The 19,681-nt window shown below is 37.2% G+C and overlaps 1 protein-coding gene across 1 annotated transcript in view; it reads left to right on the forward strand.

Moving 5' to 3' along the window:
• Nucleotides 1-18,545, forward strand: part of MMP16 (matrix metallopeptidase 16) — a 303,774-nt gene extending 285,229 nt beyond the window's left edge. The window contains exons 9-10 of the mRNA XM_007517352.3: nucleotides 10,481-10,596; nucleotides 16,045-18,545. Of these exons, the coding sequence (XP_007517414.1) occupies nucleotides 10,481-10,596; nucleotides 16,045-16,379 (451 nt within the window). The 3' untranslated portion in view covers nucleotides 16,380-18,545. The remainder of the gene's footprint in view (nucleotides 1-10,480; nucleotides 10,597-16,044) is intronic.
• The last annotated feature ends 1,136 nt before the right edge of the window (nucleotides 18,546-19,681 follow it).

Here is a 19,681-nt window from a genome sequence, read left to right on the forward strand (position 1 = left end):
GAAATGTACAGGAAAAAACATGAAAAATTATCTTTCATATATTAGTTTTAATCAGGGATTCATAGATGATACTAAAAGTGGCCATTTTATTATCAGATAGCACTCTCTCTCTCTCTCTTTCTCTCTCTCTCTTTCTCTCTCCATGTTACCTTTAAAATGTTTCCAGGGAGTCAGGCGGTAGCGCAGTGGATTAAATGCATTTGGCGCGAAGCTCTAGGACCCACAGAAGGATCCCTGTCCAAGCCCAGGGGCTCCCCACCTGCAGGGGAGTCTCTTCACAGGCGGTGAAGCAAGTATGCAAGTCTTATCTTTCTCTCCAGTCTTCCCCTCCTCTCTCGATTTCTCTCTGTCCTATCTAACAATGATGACATCAGTAACAACAACAATAATAACTGCAACAACAATAAAAAACAAGGGCAGCAAAAGGGGAAATAAATAAATATAAAAAATTTTTTAAATGTTTCCAGTCTAAAAATCTAGCAACTATTGAAAATGTTTAGTTTATAAAACACATGTGGGAATAGGGGTGTTTGTGTGAGAGATAGCATAATGGTTATATAAAAAGACTGTTATGCTTAAGACTCCTCCAAGATTCAATACCCCTCCCCCCAAAAAAACTACTGATACCATTTTCAATTGTAAGGTGCTTTCTGATTGTTAGAGATATTAAGTGTGGGAAAAAATGGTTTCTTTGAATCCATGAAATATAGTATTTTTACTATTTTACTCTGAGAATTTGTCAACTTCTAGAACCACTTAACATATATGACTATTGTAGACACCAATGAAATATTTACTTGAAAGAAGATAGCTTGCATTTTTTAATACCATCTGTTCCACACTGGCCATTCTCTATTTACCTCAGAATGTTTATTGAAAAAGAAGTGTTCAAACACAACTTACTGTCAGAGGTTTGCATGAACGACATGTGAAAGAAAATATATTTCAGACGAAATAAAATAAAGCATTAGTGACTCTGCCTCTTTGTCTTCAGAAAAGCAGGCACAGTCATCAATACTTCAGATCGGCGCTTCTCCACAGAACTTTACAAACCTTTTGATTAAATTGTTTTCCTTCATCATGTAATGAGTCTCTTATAGACGTTTGTAAAAGGTTTCTTGTCTTAAAAAAATAAATAAACGAATAAAATCTGACATGTTTTTCCCACTCCACAAGAATATTAAAGATTAAGGGAGTATTTTATTTCAGATATTACTTGAATAAGATTTGTAAGAGCTTCTAAAACAATGTTCTATGCATAAGATCCTACAACTTTATAGATAAATATTTTTTATATAAACTAGAAATAGACTAAATCAGAAAAGACTAGAAAAAAAACATCTTTTTTCTGATTTTCAATGAAATTCCCAATTCTAAAGTAATACACCAAATATATCATTTCCAAAACACATGTTGGCAAAAAAAAACTAGTTTTCACTTATGGCAAGCATGTTACATTTTTAAAGAATGTTAAATAAATTTGGAAAATTAGTGGACATGTTTTTGTTTTACTCTCCTTACGTACTGGAGATACAATGAAGAAAATTATTTAGTGGACATAGACAGATTTTTAAGAGACAGAGCTGGTTATAAGTCTGCCAATCATTGTTTGCCCTCCAAGAATCCTCCTTTATCACATGAGACAATATGAGTATATCTTGAATTTGTTGAGATTCAGTATCATAATGCATAGAGCATTATACTTCCTCTGAAACAGGTACTACTACTGTTGAGCTCTCAGCTTTGCCATCTTTTGAAACATTCATGACATGTCTAACTCATAGAATATATTGGCAAGGATAAGTTAAAAGAATCCAAAGTGTGTTCACTTTTTCTTTCTTTCCTTTTTTTTTAACCGCTACTCAGCTCTGACTTATGGTAGTGCAGGGAGATTGAACCTCTGATGTCAGAGGCTCAGGCATGAGAGTCTCTTTGCATAACCATTATGTCCTCTATCCCCACCCTCCATCCCCACCCCCTCAGTTCCTTAGAAATTTAATGGTTCTATAAAAGGAGCACAGGGGTCACCTTGTGAAGGGATGGGAGTCTGAAAAGCCTTACCTTTGATAAGCTGTGCTTTTATCTCTTTCTCTATGTTTACCCCAAGGAGTATAAGAAACACCTACATTAGAGCATATGCTTATATATGCAGTTGCCATCTCAACAATTCCACTTTGATATCTAGAAAATATCAATCTAACAAAGCTGCTGAGAGAGAGCATAATGGTTATGGAAATAACTTTCATGCCTGAGTCTCTGAAGTCCCAGCTTCAATCTCCCACTAAGCCAGAGCCGGGAACTCTTCTGATCTCTCTGTGTGTATCCTTCTGTATTTCTCTCATTAAAATAAATAAGTATTTGGGGCTAGGTGTTTTTGCAGCTGGTTAACTGCATATATTATCATGCACAACAACCTAGGTTCAAGCCCCTGGTCCCCAACTGCAGGGGCAAGCAGTGAAGTAGTGCTGCAGGTGTTTCTCTTCCTCTCTGTCTGTCTCTCCCAGCCCCACACTTAATTTTTCTCTGTTCTGTTAAATAGTAGTTTTGAAAAATAATAAAATAAATGTTTTTTTTTTAATCTACAACCAAGGTTTTTTTGGTTTTTTTTTGGACTGGCCCAAAAATAGACAATTTTTTTTTTAATTTTTTATTTAAGAAAGGATTAATGAACAAAAACATAAGGTAGGAGGGGTACAACTCCACACAATTCCCACCACCCAATCTCCATAACCCACCCCCTCCCATGATAGCTTTCCCATTCTCTAGCTCTCTGGGAGCATGGACCCAGGGTCCTTGAGGGTTGAGGAAGGTAGAAGGTCTGACTTCTATAATTGCTTCCCCGCTAAACCTGGGCATTGACTGGTCGGTCCATACTCCCAGTCTGCCTCTCTCTTTGCCTAGTAAGGTGTGTCTCTGGGTAAGCTGAGCTCCAGGACACATTGGTGGGTTCTTCAATCCAGGGAAGTCTGGCCAGCATCCTGATGACACCTGGAACCTGGTGACTGAAAAGAGAGTTAACATACGAAGCCAAACAAATCGTTGAGCAATCATGGATCCCAAGCTAGGAATAGTGGAGAGGAAATGTTAGGGAGGTACTCACTGCAAACTCTAGTGTACTTCTGCTTTCAGGTATATATTTTGCAGTAGTTTATGGATACGTGTGCACATAAGCTCTGTCTCACAGAAACTGGTGTATATCTAGGTTATGGGACTTTGTTAGAAAGTGAACTACCTGAGATGAAATTAGAGTGTACTATAAAAGGAAAGGTCTCACCCGAGTAATGAAACTGAAGGGTTGTCATTCCACACGTGAAGTCTCTGGACACAGTCTGAGGTGAAGCATGTTGAGGTGGCTATCGTTGTGTTGGTTAGGTTGTGATCGGCAGAGGCAATATTATTTGGTTTGGATTGGGAGATGCATATGGGAAAGTAGGCCCTATCCAAGGGTTCCAGGACTGGGGGAAGTAGGGGCTCTATAGTGGAGATGTGAGGTTCCTGCTGTCTTAGGGTTCAAAAAGACAATTGATAGTTAATGTTATCATCACATTATTTGTTAATTGGGTTACCTTTGAAAAGTCCTTTTGTTAGGGTTTGCTGTACAGTATCCAGTATCTTGTATATAGCTGTGCTATTGGATGCTCCTAATCTACTTGGTCTAGGCTTTTGAGAGAGTCCGCATATCAAATACACAGCCTATATATTAAAAAGATTCAGTTTGTCTTTTGAGAAACATTGAGACATACAATTGATTTTCCCCCTCTCATATTAATTAACTACTGATTTATATGTCTACATTTTGCTAGGAGTGTACATAAACACCATTCCCACCACCAAAGGACTGTGACCCATCCCTCCCACCCACTCCCACCCCCCACTGGCCCAGGAAGCTGCATGTCTGCCCCTCACCACAGGGTTTTTACTTTGGTGCCCTACTTACAATTTGGTCAGGTCCTGCTTTCAGTTTCCCTTTCAGATCTTCTTACTCAACTTCTGTTGATGAGTGGGATCATCCCATACTCATCTTTATCTTTCTGACTTAGCTCACTTAACATAATTCCTTCTAGCTCTGTCCAAGATGGATCAGAGAAGGTGGGTTCATTGTTATTAATAGCTGCATAGTATTCCATTGTGTATATATACCACAGCTTTCTCAGCCACTCATCTGTTGTTGGGCACCTGGGTTGCTTCCAGGTTTTAGCTATTATGAATTGTGCTCTATGAACATAGGAGTACACACCTCTTTTTGGTTGGGTGTTATGGAGTCCTTGGGGTATAACCCCAGGAGAGGAATTACTGGATCATATGGAAGGTCCATGTCTAGCCTTCTGAGAGTTTTCCAGATTGCTCTCCACAGAGGCTGTACCAATTTACATTCCCACCAGCAATTTAAAAGGGTTCCTCTGTCCCCACATCCTCTCCAGCATTTGTTGCTGCTGTCCTTTTTGATGTATGCCATTCTTACAGGAGTGAGGTGGTATCTTAGTATTGTCTTAATTTGCATTTCTCTGACAATCAGTGACCTAGAGCAGTTTTTCATATGTTTGTTAGCCTTTTGGATCTCCTCTGAGGTGAATGTTTTGTTCATATCCTCTGCCCATTTTTGGATGGGGTCATTTGCTTTTTTGGTGCTAAGTTTGCTGAGATCTTTATAGATTTTGGAGATTAGTTTCTTGTCTGATGTCTGGCATGTTAAGATCTTCTCCCATTCTGTGAGGGGTCTCTTTGTTTGTTTAATAGTTTCTTTGGCTGTGCAGAATATTTTCAATTTGATGTAGTCCCATTGGTTTGTTTCTGCTTTAGTCTTCCTTGCAATTGGGTTTGATTCATCAAAGATGTCCTTGAGGTGTAGGTGGGAAACTGTTTTACCATTGTTTTCCTCTAAGTATTTGATTGTTTCTGGTCTGACATCTAGGTCTTTGATCCGTTTCGAGTTGATTTTTGTTTCTGGTGAGATAAAGTGGTTCAATTTCATTCTTCTGCATGTTTCAACCCAGTTTTCCCAGCACCATTTATTGAAGAGAGCCTCCTTTTTCCATTTAATCCATTGGGCCCCCTTATAAAAGATTAGATGCCAATAGGTGTTAGGATTTACTGCTGGGCTTTCAATTCCGTTCCACTGGTCTGTGTGCCTATTTTTGTTCCAGTACCATGCTGTTTTGATGATGATGGCTTTATAATATAGTTTAAGGTCTGGGAGTGTGATGCCTCCATTTCTGTTTCTTTTCCTTAAGATGGTTTTTGCAATTCTAGGTGTTTTCAGGTTCCAGATAAATGATTGTAGTGTTTGTTCTATTTTCTTAAAGAAGCTTGGTGGAACTTTGAAGAGTATTGCATTAAATGTGTATATGGCTCTGGGGAGAATATTCATTTTGATAATATTTATTCTTCCAATCCATGAGCATGGGATATCTTTCCATTTCTTGGTATCAGTTTCTATTTCCTTGTGTAGCAACTCATAGTTTTCAGCATACAAGTCTTTCACTTCTTTGGTCAACTTTATTACTAGGTATTTGATTGATTTTGCTGAAACAATAAATGGGAGTGATTTCTGGATGTCATCTTCTTCAGATTTAGTGTTTGCATAAAGAAATGCCACTGATTTTTGTACATTGATTTTGTAGCCTGATCCCTTGCTATATTGCCTAATAACTTCCAGTAGTTTTCTACTGGATTCTTTAGGTCTTTCTATGTATACTATCATATCATCTGCAAATAGTGAGAGCTTGACTTCTTCCCTTCCAATCTGTATTCCTTTGATTTCTTTCTCTTGCCTGATTACTATGGCAAGAACTTCCAATACTATATTGAAGAGTAATGGTGACAGTGGATAGCCCTGTCTAGTCCCCGATCTGAGGGGGAATGCTTTCAGCTTCTGTCCTTTGAGTATGATGTTGGCTGTAGGTTTGCTATACATAGACTCCACTATCTTGAGGAATTTCCCATCTATTCCCATTTTATGTAGAGTTTTGAGCATGAACGGGTGTTGGATTTTGTCAAAGGCTTTCTCTGCATCTATTGAGATAATAATGTGGTTTTTGGCTTTGCTTTTATTGATGTGGTGAATGACATTGATTGACTTACGCATGTTGAACCAGCCTTGTATTCCTGGGATGAATCCCACTTGGTCATGATGAACAATCCTTTTGATGTGTTGCTGTATCCGGTTGGCCAAGATCTTGTTTAATATTTTTGCATCTATGTTCATCAGAGATATTGGTCTGTAGTTTTCCTTTTTTGTTCTGTCCCTATCAGCTTTTGGTATCAGGGTGGTGTTGACTTCATAAATGGTGGAAGGGAGTATTCCTGTTTCTTCAATCTTATGGAATAGCTTAAGAAGTATGGGTATTAGCTGTTTCCTGAAAGTTTTGTAGAATTCGTTTGTGAAGCCATCTGGTCCAGGACTTTTGTGTTGGGGAGATTCTCAATAACGGTTTCAATTTCTTTGTCTGTGATTGGTGCATTTAGATTTTGTAGTTCTTCTTGGTTCAGTTTTGGAAGTGCATAGGTTTCTAGGAATTGTTCCATTTCTTCCAGATTCTCTAGCTTGGTGGCATATAGTTCTTTATAGAAGTTTCGCAGGATTCTCTGGATTTCTGTGGTGTCAGTTGTGATATCTCCTGCATCGTTTACAATTCTATTAATTTAAGTCTTCTCTCTTTTTTGTTTGGTGAGTCTGGCTAGGGGTTTGTCAATTTTGTTTAATCTTTCAAAGAACCAACATTTGGCTTCATTGATCTTTTGTATGGTTCTTTTATTTTCGATGTTGTTTATTTCTGCTCGAACTTTAGTGATTTCTGTCCTTCTGGTTGCTTTAGGGTTCCTTTGTTCCTCTTCCTCTAAGTCCTTGAGGTGTGCAGTAAGGTCATTCATTTGAGCTTCTTCTTGGTGTTTAATATGTGATTGTATGGCTATAAGTTTCCCTCTCATTACTGCTTTAGCTGTGTCCCAAATATTTTGATAGGTTGTGTCTTCATTTTCATTAGTTTCCAGGAACATTTGAATTTCCTGTTTGAGTGAGTCTGACCCAGTGGTTCTTAAGGAGCATGTTGTTTAGTTTCCAAATTCTGTGTCTTTTAATAATTTTCCGTTTGTTGTTAAATGTTAGTTTTACTCCACTGTGGTCTGAGAAGATACTTGGGATTATTTCAATGCTCTTGAATTTATTGATGCTGTCTTTGTGGCCTAACATGTAGTCTATCCTTGAGTATGTGTTATGTGGATTTTAAAAGAAGGTGTATTCCAGTTTTTTGGGGTGAAGGACTCTGAAAATGTGCAAGAGGTCTAGTCTGTCAATCTCTTCATTCAATTCTCTTGTATCTTTATTGGTTCTCTGCTTTGTTGATCTGTCTAAGTGTGAGAATGCGGTATTGAAGTCTCCCACTATTATTGTATTACTATTGATATATTTTTGAAATTCTTTCAGTAGATGCTTAATGTGTTTAGATGGTCCCTCGTTGGGTGCATAGATGTTAATAATTGTTAAGTCTTGGCTGATTGATCCTCTAATCATTATGTAATATCCTTGCCTATCTTTTATTACTTTATTTAATTTAAAATCTATCATGTCTGAGATGAGAATGGCTGTTCCTGCCCTTTTTTGTGGTCCATTAGCCTGTATGATAGTTTTCCATCCTTTCACTTTGAGTCTGTGTTTATCTTGTTGTGACAGATGGGATTCTTGCAAGCAGCATATGGTTGGGTTATGTTTTCTGATCCATCCCCCCACCCTGTGCCTTTTGATGGGTGAGTTTAAGCCATTGACATTTATTGATATTATGGATTTAATGTATTGTAGTGCCATTGTTCTAAAAAAATTTGTTTGCTCTGATATATTGCAAGTATTATAGTGATGTTCTTGTTTATAAGAGGTCTTTTAGTACCTCTTTCAGGGCCGGCTTGGTGATGGTTGCCTCCTTTAACTGTTGTTTATCTAAGAAGGTTTTGATCCCTCCATCTAGTTTGAATGAAAGTCTAGCAGGATATATTATCCTTGGTAGAAACCCTTTTTCATTCAGGGCTCGATAGATATCTTGCCACTCTCTTCTGGCTTTTAGAGTTTGAGTGGAGAAGTCTGCAGATAATCTCATGGGTTTTCCCTTGTATGTGACTTTTTGTTTCTCTTTTGCAGCCTTTTGGATCCTTTCTTTATCCTTACTTCTTCTCATTGTGACTATGATGTGTCTTGGTGTCTTCAGGTCTGGGTTGATTCTGTTTGGTACTCTCTGGGCCTCTTGAACCTTGATATCCTTTCTATTATTCAGGTCTGGGAAGTTTTCTTGTATTATTTCCTCTAGAATGTTTGCTTCCCCTTCCTCTCTTTCTTCCTCTGGCAGGCCAATTCTACGAATGTTACTTCTTTTGAGATCATCCTCATATGTCCCATATGAGGGGAAAGGAAACTAGAGCAGAGATACACACATAGAGAGTCCACTCTGTGTCAGATTTCTTCCCCAAAATAATTCACAAATTCAGAAAGGCAAAGAAGAAGGAAGAAGTGTATGACAAAATTAAAAAAAAAAAAAGAGAGAGAGAGAGACAAGAGAGAGAAAAGGGAGAAGATAAGAAAAAGAGTTGTAATTAAAGAGCAGTGCAAGGAAGTTCCCAAATGTGTATCAGTGAATTCAAAAAAGCACCCTGTTTGGTGGTGTGGGGTATCCTGCTAGGAACTGGTCCCCAGGGACTGCTTATGTGGGGGGGGGGGGGGGAAGGAAGTATGCTTGAAAATTAAAAGGAAGAAAAAAGAATTTTTTTCCCCTACTCTAATTCTTAACCCACATTAAGTTATAGTCACCTCCTTAGTGTCACCGCTATGACCCCTTATTGGCTGGCCTGCTAAAGGCAGAAAATCCTACTGTTTCCAGGAGATGTGTTCAGAGCTCAGCGGCTAGCAGCTTTTCAGTCCGCCATCTTCCAGGAAACCCCCCCCTCCAGACTTTTTTAAAGGATTTCTTGAAAATGAAAACTAGCTCCAAGTCCTTTGCTCCAATGAGAGCTATACTTAAGAAGTCTTTGGATCCTCCCTCAGGGTCGCGGTGGTCCCTGGAGACTCCCAAGAGAAAGCCCCCGAGCTATAGTGCTCCCTCCGGGTCCTCTGCCGGCCGCCCAGCAGCGCTCTGCAACCAGCGGAGGAGCCGCCTTCCCGGGCGGAGGACAATGCCCGGTGCACCCGCCTTGCCTGCCGCCGCCTGGGAAGTCTGGAGGAGCCCGCCCGCTAGTCCGTGCCACCTTTACTCTAATTCTTAACCCAAATTAAATTATAGTCTCCTCTTTGGTGTTACCACTAGGACCCCTTATTGACTGGCCTGCTAAAGGCAGAAAATCCTACCGTTTCCAGAAGATGTGATCAGAGCACACACTGCTAGCAGCTTCTTGGAACCCCAAAATAGACAATTTTTTAAGCTTTCCAAGATTGCCATCTCTTTCTGATTGAGTGGTAACATTATTCTTCCAGGTATTTGTCCTCAAATACTTGAGCTATGCTCAACATCCTTTTTTTTTTTTTTATCTTTCATTCAGCCTATTAACTCTCACTCTGGACATTTCCATCTAAATGTATCTTAATTACTTTGATTATCACCAACTCCATGGATTATACTCCAGTCCAGGTTTTACAATACAAGAGTCTATATTGCACTATCTTATTTTCTGGTTCCCACTCTGACCTTGTCTTTACTAGCTTATTTCTAGTCATCCTGTACTCCTGTACACACTCAAGCACTCCAAGTTTGTGCCTGTTGCAGGAATTTGCAACAACTAGTTCACCTACATGGAGTGTTCTTCCAGAAAATGTGTTGTTCTTCACTTTTATTCTGCTCTGTGCTTAAGTGCCACCTAACTAGAGGATCTCTTTATCTATTGATATAAAGTGTCATCTCTGTATTCATAGGTACCTTTATCTTCTTAGTTTATTCGATAGATCTTACCACCTCTTAACATAATATTTGCTTATTGATAGATTGGCTTCTTGTCATAACACTTACTAAATGTAAGAGTTGGAACGTTTTGTTCAAGTTTGTATCTCTAGCACCTATAAGAATGACAAGGGCATAGTCTGTAGTGATATTTGTTGAGTGAGCTAGTGTTCAAATAAATAAATAAAGATCCTACTTAAGACTTTTTTTAAAGTGTTCTGCCTAAGAATGATTTCTTTATAAATCTTGAAAACCTTTGATTTATACATAGATTAGTAATACTCATTTGAATTGTAAGTATACTTAGAAAGCAGACTATACTTAGGCAATATGCTGAAATTAATTTAGCAGACTGAATAAATACACAGTAACACACCTATTTTTAACATATGCAGGAAAGGAAATAGAATAAATGCTTTGTGTGTACAGTCTTTCCAGTAATTTGAGTCAGTTCTGTAAATTAGGAACAAGACAAACCAGGAATATATAGCAAGAATTTAGCATTAGCTGTTACTAGTTGTATACATAATTTTCTCCTTGTGCATATGTTTTTGTTTTACTCTCCTTAGGTATTGGAGATACAGTGAAGAAATGAAGACCATGGACCCTGGCTATCCCAAACCAATAACAGTCTGGAAAGGTATCCCTGAATCTCCTCAGGGAGCATTTGTGCACAAAGAAAATGGTATGTAGTCATGTGTACTATATAGTCCATGAGTTTAATAGATATTTCAGTAGTGAATTTTCTGTTATTTCACTGTTATGTTAAATCAGTGGAAAATACCACAATAAGCTCTGTCATATTTATATAGCCATTCCTTCCCAGATTTGTATTAACTATTATAATCCATATTTTTTTTTAACACGAACCTATTTTAGTTTTTCTAAAGAAAAAATACCTGTACCTTTTTAAAATGGAAGAATTGAATGCTTTGGGGTGTTTTGTTTTGTTTTTCTTATGCAGAGGCTCATATATGTTTGATGCCTACAGCTCACTACTCAACTCCCTTTCTATCTTTCCTTCTCCCTTTTTATTTATTTATTTTTTTAAGAGAAAGAAAATGGAGAGTCGGGCTGTAGCACAGCGGGTTAAGCACATGTGGCGCAAAGCGCAAAGACCGGCGTAAAGATCCCGGTTCGAGCCCCCAGCTCCCCTCCTGCAGGGGAGTATCTTCACAGGTGGTGAAGCAGGTCTGCAGGTGTCTGTCTTTCTCTCCCCCCTGTCTTCCCCTCCTCCCTCCATTTCTCTCAGTCCTATCCAACAATGACAACAATAAAACAACAAGGGCAACAAAAGGGAATAAACAAATAAATAAAATCTTTAAAAAAAAAAAGAGAGAAAGAAAATGGAGCAGGGGAGAGACAGAGTGAGATAAAACACTGCACCATACTACAGTGCCTCCCCCAGTGTCATCAATCGTGCTTCCATATGGTGTGGGGGTTTGAACCAGGACCTCACGCATAGTAAAGCATGCACTCTACTGGGTGAGCTATCTCCCAACATCAAAGGTTGACATTTTGGAAATAGCCTGATTTGTATTTCTACTAAAATTCCTTCAACAATAATAATATCAGAACATATGGGGCAGGGATTGGTTATAGAAAAGTTAAGTTCTAAGTGTGGACTGAGGACAAAGACACAGGACAGAAAACACTGCATCTTAAAGATTGCAGTTTTACTTTTATTTAGGAAGTCAGCAGATAAGGGAGATTTCAGTTCAAAGCGGTCAGGCTAAAGTGACTGTATGATTGCTTAATAACAAGAAACAGATCAGAGTAGGCCATGTTTTTTCTCTCCATTTCCAAAATTGAGATCCAGCCAGATACTAAATGACAAACTTAGCATATGTAAACTCTGAACATTCACCTCCCTCTTCAGGGATTAGCAGATAGGAGTAAGCTATAACAATAACTCTACTGAAATTTATACATAATTTTATGGAACAAAGAGAAGGGAAGGAAAAATGTATCCTTCTGAAACAGAAAAATCATAGTCCATCAAATAAATTATAGTAGGAACCAGAAGAAAAATAAGATACATTCTGTGGGTCTTCAATAGCATGAGAATTCTATAACTTATATGAAACAAGAACAAAGTATATATCACGTACAGGAACAAAAACATAAGCCCCCAGGCAAAGAAAAGAGCAGAAATGCTTAATGAATAGTGGAAAAATAGAAAATCAGTACTTCCACTGAAAACTAAGGGTGATCATCAGCATATTGCCAGACCTTAAGAACAGATTACATCAAGTAAAAATTAGAAGGAAAAGTCAAAATAGACACACTGATTTTCATCTATCATGACATACCCTGGGGGCTGGGTGGTAGCACAGCGGGTCAAATGCACATGGTGTAAAGCTCAAGGACTAAGCTAAGGATCCCTGTTGGAGCCTCCAGCTCCACACCTGCCAGGTATCACTTCACAGGTGGTGAAGCAGATCTGCAGGTGTCTTTCTCTCCCACTCTCTGTCTTCCCGTCTCAATTTCTCTCTGTCCTATCCAACGACAACAACAACAATAAACAACAAGGGAAAAAATACCAGTGGGTTCATAGTGCAGGCACTGAGCCCTAGCAATAACCCTGGAGGCAAAAAAAAAAAAAAGACAACTCTGTTCTTCAAGTAGAACATTAGAGACAGTGGCAGAGTAAAAAAGATATTTTATTTATGTATTTATTCATTATGTACCTCCTTTATTTCTCTTCCTCTCTGTCTTGAAAAAGTACACAGTCTAGTCTTAGTTCCTTAGCGCTTACTTTTTATATTCACTCTGTTATTTACAAGGCTACTACTGAGATTCAATTCATTTTATCTAGAAAGAAGTAGTAATTATATGGATATAACAATATTGTTTTTATATCTCCAGCCCTATTATTTTTCAAACTTTTGTCCATCTGAAAGTTAGCAATACTCATTTATCATAGTATAAATTAATGTATTTCCTCTGAAAAGTAATTAGTGATAATTTGTTTCTGAACAGCTGCAAAGTATGACTTTGAAATTTTAAATGGTATTCTATTTTTTCCTACTACCAGGCTTATCACTGGGGTTCAATGCCAGCACTACATTGCTCCCAGCAACTGTTGTTTCCTTTTTTTCTTTCTATTTTTTTTTTTTTAATTTGATGGGAAAGAGAACGTGAGAGGAGTGGAGAAGGGAAGAAGAGAAAGAGGGAAAGAGAAAGACATCAGCAGACCTACTTCACCACTTGTTCTACCTGTAGGTAGGGAGTGGAGCTTGAACCTGGGTCCTTGTGCATGGTAACACTGCACTGAACTGGGTATGCCACTGTCAGCCCCCCACCCCCCATACTCTATTCTATTCTATAACAATAAACACTATCTATTTATACTGCTATGAAAGTTTCTATCAACAAAATTTTCTGGGCTATTCAGTATCATAAAGAGACTGCAAATATTTTTATTAATATTCTTCTAGCCTCAAGGGTAAATTTCATTAAAGAAAATCATGATTTCCTTATAGCCATTATTTCATTATTTCTTTTCACAGAACCAAGAATAACAGTGAAACACAAAGAACAAAGCATGTCAAGAAAAATCAATGTTTCCAAATAACAAAAATCTAAAGATGAAATTCCAATATATTTTATCTTCTGGTTCTTTCCTGTACTCATTGATACCCATCAAATAGAGCTCCCTCTCTGCCTTTCCCAGGAAATCCTTCTTGGGTAGCTTTCTTTTCTTATCTCTAACAGGTGTATTCAGTATAACACAATTTTACATCTGTATATTGAGTGTTACTATAAGATTTGGCTAACACATCTAATACAAATGCAGTAGAAACTTCTGAATATTTGTATAGTGTTAGAGTAATTATCTTTGACTAATTACAAAGACCAGGATACTTCCAGCTATTGGTCTGCAGTTTATAAATATTAGAAATACATTCATTGAAGGTCTGCTTAATTCTAGATCAGTGACATTATTCAACTGTGGTCATCTAACGAATGTACTGTTACTTGGCAACATTCAACATTTCTTCATCCAAGCTTGTTGAGTAATTATGTTGTATTTCATTAGCATGATCAAATACCAGCTCCCTGCAGAAACATTTGAATCTACATATACCTGTTTTCAATTGGCAGATTACTCTCGTTGCAGAATTGTCCTTTGAAACTAAAAGCAACAGCATATTTTTATAGCATCGAACAGAAGGTTTTCCAAAATGAAGTGCCCTGAAGTATGCTCTGTCCTAGCTGAAATATTGGAGAAGTGGTAGAGTTTTTTTTTTTGTTTCGGGGGCATTATCTATCATAATCTGTGATGTCTAATTAAGTAGTATGTATTAAGATATAGGAGATCTCTAAGGGACCCAGGTCTACAAAATTCATTTAATTTCTAAACTCTGGAATTAGAAAAAGATTAAATTTTACCAGTTCTTGAGCATATTATTTTGTCTTCAAGCTTCACTAGCTTTGCCTGAAAAGTATAGATAATTAATTCTACATAAGGGCATGATTATGAAGATTAAAACATAACTAAGTTTTTAATGGTGTTTACCTGTAATAAGTGCTCACTAAAATAGAGGAAAACACGTTAGTACTTATTTCCAAATAGGTATATTATTTGAAGTAGACTTTAAGTAGTTATATCAAAATAGTTCTTAGTTTCATGAAGTTTGTCTCAAAGCAGGTATTAAGTCTAAGGAGTGTAGTCAACAAAGAAATTTCACATGAAGGAACTATGAATGGAAAAGGTGGGATGTATATTTTCCTAACTAAGGTCTAGAGTCCTAAGAAAAACACAATTTGTTATTCCTCATAAGCTTTTTTGAGACATAAATCATATGTATTGCTATTTGCATGAACCTCTAAATTACCATCCCCATAAGTATGTGTTAGTTGGAAGTCTTAAAGAATGGATCATAAATTTATTATTATTATTATTATTACTGCCTCCAGGGTTATATTTGGGGCTTGGTGCCTGCACTACAAATCCACCACTCTTGGTAGCCATTTTTTCCATTTTTTTTTTCCTTTCTATTCTATTTGACATTACAGAGACACATTGAGAAGGGAAGAGAGACAGAAAAAGACAGAAAAAGAAAGACACCTGCAGGCTTGCTTCTTTGCTCATACAGTGTCCCCCCACCCCTGCATCTGGGGACTCAACCCAGATCTTTGCACATGGTAATATATGTGCTGAACCAGATGTGCCACAAACTGGCACCTGATCATAAATTTATTTATGGTCTATTGAATCAAACATCTAGAGATTGTTAATAAATTTAAAGTTTCTATACAGTAAGCAAATATATAATATATTTGACTTCAATTTAGCAAAATAAGTAAGTAGGAAAATTAAAATGACAAAGGGAGTCAACATGAGTGTGATCTTATTCAGAATACACAAAATACTGTAAGTCCCTACTTGATTATTATGATCATTTGCCGACAAGAAAACCAGTAGGTGTTCTAGGAAAATGTGATTTTTTTTGTCTAAATGACAAAAATCAAACCTATTGTTTACAGGGTGTACAACTAATCTGATGCTAAGATGATAAGAAATTAAGCTGGAGATGAATCCTTCTTGCAATGTATTGTACCATCAACTCAACGGCAGCCTGAGAGCATGCAGTACTTCAGTTTACTAGGCTGTTTTCTCTTCTTTCAAAATAGGGTGTCATTATCACATAAATATGTAATTCTCTAACACTGATCCTAAAAGCAAGCAATGGGATAAAGTTCTTTTGTCTGGTATGGACTGTGAGTAAATATGTATGAGATAATCTTTCAACAGTACTGTACAATTTCTCCACTAAGCTTTCTATAGACATGAAAAGGCAGTTTCTGGAGTATAGCAGCCAAATCCATTTCAACTGGCAGTTGAACTGAGGTTAACACTTTTTTTTCTCCACAAAAACTGAGGGATTTAAGGTACATCTTTTACTCCAGTCTTAGAGCAGAAGGATGGAAAGGCAGAGCCGCCTGCTATGCCCCAGCCAATACCCACAGCATTGTCAGGTCTGCTTGGCACTTGCAGTCTGGATGTTACTCTAAAAGACTTTTAATAAAATAGTTTTCAAAGACAAAAAAGGTAATTAATTTTATTATATGTTTTTTAACATTTATGTTTTACAAATAAATAATTATGTGTATGTTTACCTCCTAGGCTTTACTTACTTCTACAAAGGAAAGGAGTATTGGAAATTCAATAACCAGATACTCAAAGTAGAACCTGGATATCCCAGATCCATCCTCAAGGATTTTATGGGCTGTGATGGACCAACAGACAGAGATAAAGAAGGGCACAGCCCCCCAGACGATGTAGACATTGTCATCAAACTGGACAACACAGCCAGCACTGTGAAAGCCATAGCTATTGTCATTCCTTGCATCTTGGCCTTATGCCTCCTTGTATTGGTTTACACTGTGTTCCAGTTCAAGAGGAAAGGAACACCTCGCCACATACTGTACTGTAAACGCTCTATGCAAGAGTGGGTGTGATGTAGGGATTTTTTTCTCTTTCTTTTCCAGGAGTTTGTGGTAACTTGAGATTCAAGACAAGAGCTGTTACGCTGTTTCCTAGCTAGGAGCAGGCAAGTGGCAGCCTAAAACGGGGCTGACCTTTCAAACCCAGAGGGTTGCTGGTCCTGCACATGAGTGGAAATACACTCATGGGGAAGCTTCCATGATGCACAGTATCTGCTGTTCTTCAGTCCTTTGTCTTTCTTTGTCATTCAGTTCTAGGACTTTCCTCTGCACGCTCAATGCCCAGTAAATTTTCAGGATTAACTAGAGAAGAGGGAAAAAAAAGAGAGAGAGAGAGAGAGAGAAGAAAAGATTCTTCTTAAAGATACTTTCCTTCTGAAGTCTGAGCCCATTTCTGGGGGGGAAAGCAAAAAATCAAAAACCTGCAAATTTTCACTGTTTTAAAGCAAAGGAAAAGAAAAAAAAGATTAAAAAACAACACAATTGAACTTTCAGAAAAGTGTGAAGACCTAAAACAGCTTTGTCTCCAAAGAAGATAGTTCTCTGACTACTACAATGGATGTCTCCTACACTTCATTTTGTCAGGTGGGAGATCTGGGATACACATGCAGGACTTAAGACTGTTGGGACAGCCATTTTCCAACAAACAAGGGGCCAAAATATCTGCAATATAGTAACAGCCTTAATAATACATCCATTTTTCATTTTATACAGCTGTTCTCAGCTATGTCCTCTATGTCTCATCACATTTATATTCATAGTTGTATTCAAACAGGACCTTTTGATTGTTTTGAAGTGTTTCTAACTCTCTTCCTACACCTTTCTCCTACATCATTGTGATAATCTCCCCAACTTGTATTAGGCCATCGCCCCAGGCCTTCCATGGGTCTGTCAGGAATATTCTTTATATACAGAGCAAGAAGCAGTATGTCTCTAAAATAGTTTAAAGTGACAGTAATTTCACAAGGATATGTGACACTACATTGGTGTAACCCTTTGAGAACTATCAGATCAGCTTTCAGAGTCTTAGGATAGCTATCTGGTAAATTATAAACTTAGGCAATGGTAAGAACAGTTATAGGTTCAAGAATTTCAGGTTTTTAAAACAGATATTCTATAACAACATGTAACTTTTAAATGGTTTATGGTACTATGTAAAACATTTTTAACATACAGAAATGATGTTACTTGCCAAAATAAAATTCTGGCAAATAAAAAGGTATTTTATTAAATATCTTGTTAAGAGTGGAATTTTATTTCAACAATTGGTTCAACTAGCTTAAGTCTTTTTTATCCTTAGACATGTTAAATTTCTGTTTTAAAATCCATTGCATGAAAATTCAGTTTGCCCTGGTACATGCAATTAGCATTACCATTTTAAAATGATGACTCTGAGATTGCATGAATATCCTCCAGTGCATTATTTATTGCATGCAAGCCATAGTTCTCAAAGGGTTAGTGTGGCTTCTGGCATTTAGCCATCCATCTGGTCACTGACAGAGCCAAGAGACCACCAAAGCATTTCATTGTTGAGTGTAATTTGTCCTAACAGCAGTATTGTCATTTTCATGTGACCTGCAGAGCAGGTTTGTATCAATATTTTTTTCCTAGAGAAAAGTCAGCAACTGACAAACCTCTTTATTGATTTTTTTAGGAGCTGCTTCTTGCAGTGAAAGGCTTTACAGCCACTGGGCTGTGAACTTATTAGAGAGATGTTCAGAAGGAATGCACCCCATGAGTCAGACATTGGCTTTGTGTGAAAGCCAGCTTTTGAAGGGTTTAGCTTTTGAAACAATGAACAGCTTGCCTTGAACTTGATTATTGATCTGTTGACTGTCATTAACAACAACTTAAACATTGTCTTCTGTGAAAAAATTTCCTTGAAGAGTCCTCTTCTGTGTCTTTTCCCTTTGACTTTTAACTTGCAAACTGACACAAACTGAAAGAAATCTGGCGTTGCTTTTTCATTGGATTGTTAACTGCTCTCTAAAATCCTAATAAGCATGAGCTGTTTCCTTAGAGTGAAGAGAGAGTGATGGTTATGAACCTGTATGTAGATGGACATTTTGCTCTTTACATGCACACTCTTAAAATGCCCTATAGGTAAAAGTGAGTTGTCATTTTTCTTTAATATAATTTCAAGTCTAGATTCATCATTTTAGTATAATATAAATCTATAGGGGAAAAAAAAAACCTCAAAATACTTGAATGGCCAGTGTGGCTTTTATATAAAGCAGGAATTTTATACTAGTGAAAATTTCTTACTCATTTGCTAATAATACACATTTCCAGATGATTTTTAATGAGTGTAGGTATACATTCTTATTTGGAAATGGCTAGTTTGCTGCCTTGAATTTATATTTATACTCAACATAGCATGAAAATTAGAATGCCTTTTGGTTAAACTACATGTTAATGATTTGACTGGGGAAATGTTTTGTAACCATGGGTGGCATGCTGCAGAGCCTTGCAGATTATTTCATACAACCTAAACACACAGAATGTAAGGTGAACTAATTAAGAACAGTTATAAAAGAAGAATGGCTTTATAGCAAAACATTTTGCAATGCAGACTGTATTTGGTATGATGTTGGAGATTATGTATATTAGGGCCAGGAAAGGAAGAGGAGATCAGAATCAGCTTTGTAGCTTTTACTTCAGTGCTTCCATTCTAGATGATGCTGACATTATAAAAAGTTAGTCACTTTCACTGAGCATGAAAGACTATATATACATAAGCTCATTTATATTGCATTTGCTCATGGGAAGGTTCAATTCTTTTAGGACCTTGATGTCAAGAAAGAAAAAAAGAGTGAAAATTCTATTTTGCTATAGACAGGAATGAGAAACTATGTCATTTTGGAATGTGTAAATCATTGAGGAATTATCAATGTACATTGGACAGCTAGATGATTTTTCTCTAAAATGAGAAACTGAAGGAGCAATCTTCTCCTTCTTTACTCATTTGCCATAGCATCCTGATTCATTATAAGACTTAAGGGCTAGAAAACAATCATAGCATTAAGGAGGGAAGCACGACCATTATGCATGAATGTTGGAAATATCATGGACTTTATCCATGAAATTTTAGCTCATACTTCAATATAAGATAAGATTTATGTGAAATGAAAAGACATATACAGCTCTGTCTTTACTGGAACACTGAAAATGGTTAAGCTGTATGACCACCAAAAAACAAGAAAGCAATTACAACATAATCACAAAGATAAGGATTATATTTGCTTATTGTATGCCAGGCACTTTGTGAGTAGGATTGCTCCCTCCTCTTCTACTTGGAGATTGGGGAGAAAAATCTG

The sequence above is a fragment of the Erinaceus europaeus genome, chromosome 1 (genome assembly GCF_950295315.1).
Source record: "Erinaceus europaeus chromosome 1, mEriEur2.1, whole genome shotgun sequence".
NCBI lineage: Eukaryota > Metazoa > Chordata > Mammalia > Eulipotyphla > Erinaceidae > Erinaceus > Erinaceus europaeus.